Below are 11144 nucleotides of genomic sequence, written 5' to 3'. Positions count from 1 at the left end.
CTATCACTATTATTCCTATCACTAACATAGCTATCACTGCAATTTGAAGAAAAATCAAGGCAACTTAGTGAACGGCATTCCTCCACATCAGGAACACAATCAAAATTTACGTCTTTTTCACAAATTTTCAAAAATTTTCACAAATTTAGATGCACTAGGATTAAATGCCTTTTTTCCGGCTCATATATGCTTTAAACGTATTTTTCTTCATATTGAATTAGTATTTGTTTTACTCACCCTTTTTATACTCTCGCAACAATGTTGCTAAGGAGAGTATTATAGTTTTGTTCACATAACGGTTGTTTGTAAGTCCTAAAACTAAAAGAGTCAGATATAGGGTTATATATACCAAAGTGATCAGGGTGACGAGTAGAGTCGAAATCCGGATGTCTGTCTGTCCGTCCGTCCGTCTGTCCGTCCGTCCGTGCAAGCTGTAACTTGAGTAAAAATTGAGATATCATGATGAAACTTGGTACACGTATTCCTTGGCTCCATAAGAAGGTTAAGTTCGAAGATGGGCAAAATCGGCCCACTGCCACGCCCACAAAATGGCGGAAACCGAAAACCTATAAAGTGTCATAACTAAGCCATAAATAAAGATGTTAAAGTGAAATTTGGCCCAGAGGATCGCATTAGGGAGGGGCATATTTGGAAGCAATTTTTTTGGAAAAGTGGGCGTGGCCCCGCCCCCTACAAAGTTTTTTGTACATATCTCGGAAACTACTATAGCTATGTCTACCAAACTCTACAGAGTCGTTTTCTTCAGGCATTTCCATATACTGTTGAAAAATGGAAGAAATCGGATAATAACCACGCTCACCTCCCATACAAAGGTTATGTTGAAAATCACTAAAAGTGCGTTAACCGACTAACAAAAAACGTCAGAAACACTAAATTTTACGGAAGAAATGGCAGAAGGAAGCTGCACCCAGGCTTTTTTTAAAAATTGAAAATGGGCGTGGCCTCGCCCACTTATGGACCAAAAACCATATCTCAGGAACTGCTAGACCGATTTCAATGAAATTCGGTATATAATATTTTCTTAACACCCTGATGACATGTACGAAATATGGGTGAAATCGGTTCACAACCACGACCTCTTCCAATATAACGCTATTTTGAATTCCATCTGATGCCTTTTCTGCATAATACGAGTATATATGTACTTTAGGAACCAATGATGATAGCGGCATAAAACTTTACAAAAATACGGTATTTGAAAAATATGTAAATGACGTATAATGAAATCTCGATTATCACTTTATCATGCGAGAGTATAAAATGTTCGGTGACACCCGAACTTAGCCCTTCCTTACTTGTTCCAAATATTATTGCACTTGAAGACACAAAATATTCACAAATATTAAAGAAACACAATTATTTGCATAAATATACACAAGCACAAATCTGCACAATTCTCAATTATTGACGCGTTTGTAACCGAATTCTTTTTTTCTTCGAATTCAATTTGTCACAACGAACAAGCAAACGTCAAATTCACGCTATCATGTTGTACGCTTTCACATCCATCGTTTTCAATAAGCGGTGACAGCTAAAAAATTTGTTTGTCTTCTTTTGTTTTATTTTTGGTTAACATCTGTTGAGTGAAGAGCTTATAATATAAACCAAACAAAAGACACAATAGATTGACTTCTTACTCATTTCAAAGATTTGTGAGGGAGTGTTAGTGACAAGTAAAAATTGTGTAAATGTATTGGAGTTTCGATCACGCAAGTTTTGCAGGGAAGCTAGATATGGGTACATTCATGCAGAAGTCTAGTATGTACATATGTTCGCACTGGAAAGAGAGCGCGAAAGCGAAGTGCTCCCATATGCACTTTATGTATGTTTGTCGGTTTGTAAGACAAATTGTTTATTAGGCACTTTGTTTATGTTAACAGGTTGTCAAAAAAGTCTTGCGGTATTTTCGCTAGTTGGCGCTGAAATCGCTGAATTGGTCGAAAGAGACCGGCATAGTAGCAGCCGTAGCATCGGTCAAGAGCTGGGCATGAGTCATCAAAAATTCATTTCAATGTCAATAAAAAAAAATATTCAATAAAAATACCGCAAGACTTTTTTGACAACCCATTATGTGTATGCAGTATGTATGTATATTAAAATTATACAGTAGAATCGCGAAAAAGTTAACCAAAATGTACCAAAGGTATTTTACTTTTCCGAAATATTAACTTTTCCAAAGGGGCTTCGATTTTGAAAAAAAAACACGGAAATAAACATAATTTTGGTGATATAATACGTTCAACATAAACTTAGATTTAGTTTGTACTTTTTCACATTATACATATAAGGGCTGGTTTAAAGAAGCGGTCGAGACTTGTTTGTTTCTTTTCTTTTGTGTAATAGCTCCTGACAATTTTCGTACGCATATTAATAAGATGTGATATCTGATTTGCATCATTATTGTTTTCATACCACTTTATCAAGGTATTGATGCATTCAACTGCTTCGGAAAAACTGACTTTCTGTTGTTGCATATCTTCCTCGACAACTGGTTCTTCATCTTCATTGTTAGACACTTCGAAATCTTCATCATCTTCCGTATTTTGATCGTCGTTCCAATTTTCGATGTCTTCACTGCTGACGTTAACACCACCCACCTTGGACAATAACGATGGTACCTCTCGATGTGTATCATCGTGAGAACTATTTGATCTAATCAATGTAAGCAATGGAATTTCGTCTTCGCTGTCGTATTGATCATCGTCCCACTGTTTTATATTTTTCTAAGCTTTTATAAGCACAGCTCTTGGCAATTCATCCCATGCTAATTTAAGCAGCAAGATGGCATCACGAATTGAATGCCCTTTCAAAATATTCTCAACCGGAATGTTTTCTTGTGCTACAATGTTCCATAACAGTTTAGCCCGGTATTCTAACTTGACTAGTCTTATGGGATTTTGATCCATGAGCTGCAAAACAGCTGTCACGTTAGGTGGTAAAAGCATTGCCGCAATGTTTCCATCATCTGACTGTAACTTGTCAATTGGCTTATGTGCAGTACAGTTGTCAATCAGCAATAATGCCCTTGGTGGTAAATTATTTTCAGCAGAAAATTTGCGAACCTGACAAATATTTTGGCACACTTAAAAATTTTAAAGGATAGAAAAAATAAATTTACCTGCTTAATAAAGGAATGATGGAACCAGCGGAAGAATAGCTCTGAATTCATCCAAGACTTTTGCGAGTTAGCATATTCCAATGGGTTTTCAAACCCCTTGAAGCAACAGGGGTTTGCGGATTTACCACTTATCAATGGTTTCAACTTATGCGTTCGCACACAACATAAATGTGATTGTATCCTTTGCTATTTTTCGGCCAGGTGCCGTCTTTTCGTTTGCCGCGACAAATGTTTTATCGGGCAGGAAACGATAAAATAATCCAGATTCATTTGCGTTATAAAGCTGCATGTCCGAAATTTCTATTTCATTCATTTTTGCCCGGAAATTATGAATGAACGGTGTTATTCCTGACTTGTCCCTTGAGAGGCTTTCCCCACAAATTTTTAAGTGGCGAATACCGAATCTTTTCTTGAAATTTGCAAGCCATCCATCACTTTGAAATTGTTTTCCTGTGTGCAATTTGGCAAATTCGAGCTTGGCTCTTGCCTTTAAAATTGGACCACTCATTGCACAATTACGCTGTCTTTGGCTTAAGAACCATTTATACAACCTTGCCTCAAGAACGGGATATTCCGATTTATGTAAACTTTTCTTGGTTGCAACTTCATGTGTGTTTGCCACTGCCTCCAAAATTTCATGACGTTTTTTCTTTATTTTTGAGATGGCCGCCTTAGATACATTATAATCCAACGCCAATCGATTTCCATGAATAACTTCATCGAGTTTTCTTAAAATCTCAGCTTTTTGACGCAAATTTAATCTGATTTGCAATGATTTTCTCTGCTTTGTTGGCATTTTTTAACACACTAACCATAAACAACTCGCAAGTTTAAACGCTCATGACACACTACGTATATATGTACCTCGCGATACCGACTATAATTTTTACATAGAAATTCGGGGAATACATAGCAATGAGGGGAATAACCGAGCTTGTTTTTTTTGCCAAACAAACGGTTGGGCTTGAAAAAATAGAAAAGCTCAAAAAAGTTAACCCAAAGTTAACTTTTTAGAGCAGTACGTGGACGCTCAAAATCGGTAAACTTAGCCCAAGGTTTAACTTTCTCGCGAGTTAACTTTTGCGCGATTCTACTGTACATAGAGAAGTAAGAAAATATGCATACATGTATGTATGTTTTCTTCTCTATTTTTTTTTTTGTTTCCTTTGCTTATTTAGTTTTTGCAATCCTGCTTATTGTTTTATTAAACATAAGGGGCATTGCCGGTAAGCTTTTTATTTATGTATGTATAGAAATGTTTGGGTATACATATGTATATATTTTACCAACTGTTTGTTAACCGTATTATATTGATAAACGGATTTGGTGTTACATACATATGTATGTGCATTTAATAATTAAAATGTGAAATTAATACTCTCGCTCTGATTTTGGGGTTAATGTACATATGTACATATATGTGTATGTGTTGAAGTGCCTGGCCGTTTTGCTCTAATTTTCTTTCTCCACTTTTTCACAGCACTCGTTTGGTTTATTTTGTTATACAAACATATGTATGTATTCCTGTGTTACAATTTGTATTTGCTTTGATTTTCTTTGCAATTCGGTTTGGTGTTTGTCACTTGACTTTTTTTGTTATTTTTGTATTACATAAGTATAAGAATGTCTTAATTTGTTTTGTTTATTTAATTTTTTTTTGTTCTATTTGAGTCACTGCACTTTGTGTTTTGGTTTTCTCCACGGCACTTTATGTACTATAAATATGTACGACTGTATGTATATATTTTAAATGTACTGCGCTGCACCTTCTGTTGATTATTATGTTTGTTCAGTGGCGAACGCAGGAAAAAAATTTGTTGGGGGTTTTAGGTAAAAAGACAATGTTTCATTATTTTTTTCACAAATTGAAGTGTAAACTTCTTTTATTTTGGGCCATAACATTTAAAATCTCTTCCTCCGTCACGTCTATATCTCTATGGATATTCAAGAGAGCCATTCCGTTGAGGCGTGCTTCTCCAGTTTTATTTCTTAAATATGTTTTAAGCCTGCGAAGTGAGGAAAACGAGCGTTCACTTGAAGCGACAGATATAGGGATTGTTGCTCCAATCTTTAAAAACGATGCACTGTTTTGAAAATTTTTGCATCGCAACAATTCAACGCGTCTAAAAAAGTTTTGGATCTCTTTGTTTGATTTAACCAGTTCCTGAAAATATATTCAAAATTTTAGTTAGAAAATATAATCTGAAGAAAAGATTTTTAACCTTTTCCACATTCTAAATTCAGCAACGAAATCATCGGGATCTTCTACATCAGCGGACCATTGCTTTTCTAAAACACGAACAATCTTCTGCAATAACGTCAAGATCTATGCATTTATTTGGCAAAATGTTTTCAATTTTGGAAAGCAGCTCTCGATGTTTTAAAAATCGTTCATTGATTTGGTCCAAAAAATGATCTAAAAACGGTATATAAATTGATCTGCGGTAATATTCTTCCGGTTCGCCTTCATAATTGTCGCGATTAGTTTGCCGTTTCGACAAACGCGGAATTTTTATTCTAAATCTAATTCTGCGGCTATTGTTTTAACTGATTCAAAAATGAGTTTAAACGATTGTTCAGAGTTAGTTTAAACGATTGTCAAGTGTTGCCGCGAGCTAAAAAAAATTAAGTATATGTTGCGAAGCAAAAAGAGTATCAAAAAGTATCAAAAGCACAACCGTTGTTTTAAAGATTTTCATTTGAAAAACAAATAATAAGTAAAGTTGTGTATCTAATTCAGACCAGTTTTTTCTGGTTGTTTTTATTAAAAATATAGACATTTTGGTTAAGACACTCAAGTATTTTTTTGCAAATAGCATAATTTTTTTTAATTTAAATTTATTTCACAACAGTTTGCTCATGGAACGAAAACTGAAAGTCATATTAAGTGAGTTTTTATTTTTCCTGTATTATGATTAACAATAAACTCTAAAAAAAATAATAGAAACCTTATTGGTGACTTTTCAGTTCAGAACTAATTTTCAAAAAAAGTCCATTTTCGGCTCACAATTCCCCTTAAATCTAAAAAAATCCAGTTTAGCAGCCACAGAGTTATAAGGCAAACTCATTACTTTGAAGTAAATTAAAAAAATATCTCTGTCCAGTTTATATTTTCCTGGGTTTTTTAATTGGCCTACATTCCCACAACTTTTTAATACTATCCAGATACAATAGGTTTGTTTTTAGTTTAACATTTTCATAGTTTCAAAAAATTAAATTCTATCAGCAGAAAAGTATCAAAATAGGCCGTTTGTGAACAAAAAAGTATCAAATCACAAAATTTAGAAAAAAAAGTACCAAAAAAGATACAATTGTATCAAAACGGCAACGCTGTTAGTGACTAATGTTTTCATTTATTTTACATATTCATACATCGTCGGCAGAAAGATTGCTTTGAAACCAACAAATTACAATTTTTCAAATGACTATGTAGAATTAAATTCTATTATTTAAAAATTCAATTAGTTTGGGGGGGTTTTAACACCCCAAAACCCCCCCCCTGCGTTCGCCCCTGTGTTTGTTTATTATATGTTTATAAGTATACGGATATGTTGTTTTTTTTTTGTTCTGGTTGGGCCACTGCACTGTTTATTTTTTATTTTATTTTTTTTTTTCACTCCACACTTTTTGTTTTTTGTTCACCGCACAAGTATATATTACTATGTTTATATGTTTATTGTGGTTTATGTTTTTCCACTAGTGCTTTTCTGTGAGGCTCGAAGGACCATGAATAAGCGAGGGCAAGAAGAAATACTGTTGCTGGTTTGAGTGCATATGAATTTAATTAAAAACGGGTAAATTTGATATTTGACATTTAACCATTAGATATGTGCATCAGAGATCTGCATTGAGTACCAATAAAATTGGTGTACTTAAGTCATGAGCCATAACAATTGGTGCAAGTGTGTATCAATGCTAATTCATAAAATACTATTACTCATTCCAACCAAATCATAGAACCACTCACAGCACTCATATACAAATATGAGCGACAATTTATGTCTTAGTTGGTTCTAACTGTAAAAATCTTATTAGACTCACTGAGTCGTGAGAGTGGAAAAAAGTACGAATGAGTTTGAGTATTGATTCGTGTTATGGCTTCCACTTGCTGAACTTTCTGAGCAGTTATCGTTTATTTTTGTGTATTCAATGTGCGTTTTGCTACTTGTGAAAAAAAAATTAAGTGGAATTATTTCAGTAATTGTAAGTTGTTTTATTTCGCTAACTTAGTTTGGTAGAATACTTTCTTTACTAAATATCTACATATATATAAATGTATGTACATATGTAAGTATTTCATTTCTTTTAGTTTAAAAGTTTACTATGGATACTGAAGCAGTCGTAGATAAAATTGTTAACGGTTTTTATAAACTAAATGACAAACGAAAGGGTAGAAGTGCTATATGGGAGATGTTTGCAGAAATTATAAAAGACGACGGGAGTCTTTTAAATGGTTTGGTGTGTTGCCGAAATTGCAAAAAAGTGTTTAAATGTCGTGGCATGCAGACTTCGAATCTTAATAGACACAAATGCTACATTTTACATACAAAAGAGCAGCCTAAACAGAAAGTTAGTGAAGACGATAGAAAACTAGCCTTAGAAACTTGCGCGGATTGGATGATTGCAGACTGTCGTCCTTTTTCAACCGTAGAAGGTTCCGGATTTAGGAATCTAATACAATTTTTTATAGCTATTGGCACGAAATATGGCAGAAATGTAGATATAGACGATTTGCTCCCAGACCCTACAACAATTTCGCGCAAAATAGAAAAAAAGGCGGACATGAAAAAAAAGAGATATCATGTGAATTAAGCAGTATTGTAGAGTCCGGTCACTGTTCTGCCACAATTGATTTGTGGAAAGACAATTACATTAAACGAGATTTTTTGTGTGCCACATTGCACTTTCAAAAAAACTTTAAATTATATGACATTGTACTTGGGATAAAGTCTATGGACTTTTCGCAATGTACTGGAATTAATATTAAAAACAAGCTACGAAGTCTGTTTGGTGAATTTGGCATTAATAGTTTAGATAGCGTTATTTTCGTCACCGATCGAGGAAGCAACGTGAAAAAGGCATTAGAAAATAACGAAAGACTTAATTGTTCAAGTCACCTTTTCTCAAACATTTTACAATCAAGTGTTGAATCTACTGATGAACTCAAAGACATAATTTTGTCATGTAAAAAGTTAGTAAAATATTTAAAAAAATCGGGTATGCAACATATGCTGCAAACGTCGTTGAAAAGCTATTGCCCAACCCGATGGAACTCACATTTTTATATGTTAAAGTCAATAGCAGACAATTGGTTAAAAATTAATGAAATTTTGACAAATAATGGAGAAATTAATAGGCTTACAAATTTAAATATATATATTATTCAAGCTTTAGTTAACCTTTGCCGAGATTTCGAAATCATTTTTAAAATACTTCAGGGTTGTTCCACCCCTTCCTTATGCTACGTAATACCTGTAACTCATCGAATAAAAGAACTTTGTAAATTCGATGAGAATGATGTTCAAGCAATTTCAAACTTAAAATTGAAGGTTTTGGAAGGCTTAGAAGAAACTTGGCTCCCAAATTTGAGTATATGGCACAAAGTTGCATATTATTTATATCCGCCAGCATTATGCCTCCAAGCAAATCACTTAAGTGAAGTTCAAAATTTCTGCATTGCTGAAATTACAAATGGAGATAGATTACGTCATTTAACTACGCAAGACCCTTTTACAACATCAATATCTTTGCCACCGGAAGACCCATCGACACAAATTCTTCAATTAAACGACTCAGTTTCAACTTCTACATCTTCAATAACAGTGACTTCCTCAATCAATAAAGAAAGCTTCTTTTTTCCAAACCTTTTGCAACGTACTTCTTCATTAGGAGATGAAAATATTACAGAAGAAGTACACCGATATTCAAAAGAAAATGTTGAATTCCATGACAACTTTGATGTAATGCAGTGGTGGCATAACAATATTAAACAATATCCTAGGTTGTCCAATTTGGCATGGAAAGTATTGGCCATTCCTGCTAGTAGCGCAGCATCTGAGAGAGTATTTTCACTAGCCGGTAACATTATTACCGAAAAGCGGAACAGAATAGCCCCTAACACAGTGGATAATATTCTCTTTTTAAATTCTATTTTCAACAAAGAACTTTAAAATATTTTCTGTATATATGTATGTGTTATTTATGTACAGATATTTTTATTTTATTTTTTAATACTTATGGATTTCTTTTATTTACTTATGAATGTGATCTCATATTGTTATTTAGAAATTAAAACGAAAAGAAAACGCATATTTTAGCTTTTAATTTCAACTGTTGTATTCGCAAATTCAAATAAACAAAACAAACAAAAAATACTCAAATGACTTTAGTCATTCTGCTGAATAATTGGTGCTTCTTTGTGTTTTTAGTCATAACGGTATAATATTATGAGTCAATTCAATGAATAAGAGAGCTAGGTACTCTACCAGTACACACCAAGAGAGAATTTGTCTTTTTACTTACTCAAGTTATGTGTATGAGCGTAAACGTGTATTAATGGATATGAGTGATTATTCTTCTTTGACTTATACCCATCAAGACTAATTTTTGCATTAGTCAACCAATGACTCAAAAAAGAGAATAATTGCAGATCTCTGATGTGCATAGAAAAAAATGTAAATACACTCGCTACATGCGAACGTGCAAGTGAAATTCCACAGCGAGGAGACGAGATGAGAAAAAAGACGCGCAGGATCTCGGTTGCGTTGCGCTTCACTAAAATCAATGGGTACCCTTCTAGACTTGTGTTTACTTACTGAGCCATTTTCACCTTTTAGGATCTCAGTTAGAGGTCTTACTATGGAGGCGAAATCTTTTACGAAACACCTGTAATAGCTTGCTAGCCCTAGAAAGGATCTAAGGCTGAACAAATCCTTAGGTTCAGGATATTCCTGAATGGCTTCGACCTTTGCGGGGTCAGTTTTTGCCTCACCTCTTGTTACTATGAAACCGAGATATTCCACACTTGTTTTAAAAAAATGTGTTTTTTCTCCAAAACCCAATTTATATATTTGACATGTTCCGATTCATTTTCGGAAAAAATTATGATGTCATCGACGTAAACATAGCATGATTTGCCAATTTGTTCGCTTAAGACGTCGTCGATCGCCCTTTGGAAGTTGCTTCCAGTATTATTCAAACCGAATGGCAATCGACAAAACTCATATTTCCCACTGTTAACGGAAAAAGACGTTTTCTCGCGATCCTGCTCGGCGAGGACAATCTGATGGTAGCCTCACTTTAAATCTAAAGTCGTAAAGTACTTGGCTTTCCCTAAGTTTGCCAGTATCATTGAAATATTCGGCATTGGGTACTTATCGGCAATAGTGCGATCGTTGAGCTTCCTAAAATCAATAACCAGACGTTTGTTTTTGTTGCCTAACTCGTCGTAACTCTTTTTATCTACGACCCAGGTTCGGTTATTATAAGGGGACCTTGACGGTCCAATGATTTTATTGCGTAGCAATTCTCTTATTTCCTTTTCGACAAAATCTGCTACTCCCATTGGGTGAGGGTACAACTTCGAATAAATAGGCTCTTTATCTTTGGTTCGGATCGTGGTCACAACCGAAGTGTTAAATGGCAACAGCTCGTTAAAGTCTGCGAATGCCTTAATCCTTTTCAGGATCATTTTTTTAAATTCTGCCTTCACTGAACTTGGTACCTGTATGTCGTTGACATTTGTAAAGTTGACGTTGCTGCACTTATGATATTGCAGATCTTCTGACATGGTACCATAATTTATTTTGCCTCCGTCTAGGTCAATAGTCGCGCCCACCTGCGTTAGCAGGTCAAAGCCTATGATTCCGTCGAACAGTGTTAGACTATCCAACACAAAGAATGGGTATGTTACCCCGAAAATATTTATCAGGCATTTCTGTTTGATTTTATTGGACCCATGGATAGAGTTCACATTAAACGGGGAGTCTACCGGCTTTACGCCTTT

The 11144-nt window shown here is 34.6% G+C and overlaps 1 protein-coding gene and 1 pseudogene across 1 annotated transcript; both read right to left on the bottom strand.

Annotated features, from left to right (window-relative positions):
- Positions 1-2127: 2127 nt before the first annotated feature.
- On the bottom strand, positions 2128-2744 carry LOC126764729 (uncharacterized; the record flags this gene model as incomplete). Its single annotated transcript, XM_050482379.1, has 1 exon — positions 2128-2744. A coding segment is annotated over one exon (453 nt), but the record flags the coding sequence as incomplete, so codon positions are not given.
- LOC126764086 (jerky protein homolog-like) lies at positions 2743-4152 on the bottom strand (annotated as a pseudogene).
- Between the last annotated feature and the right edge of the window lie 6992 nt (positions 4153-11144).

The sequence above is a fragment of the Bactrocera neohumeralis genome, unplaced genomic scaffold, assembly GCF_024586455.1.
Source record: "Bactrocera neohumeralis isolate Rockhampton unplaced genomic scaffold, APGP_CSIRO_Bneo_wtdbg2-racon-allhic-juicebox.fasta_v2 cluster09, whole genome shotgun sequence".
In the NCBI taxonomy this organism is placed as follows: domain Eukaryota; kingdom Metazoa; phylum Arthropoda; class Insecta; order Diptera; family Tephritidae; genus Bactrocera; species Bactrocera neohumeralis.
This window is presented reverse-complemented; position numbering and strand designations above follow the sequence as displayed.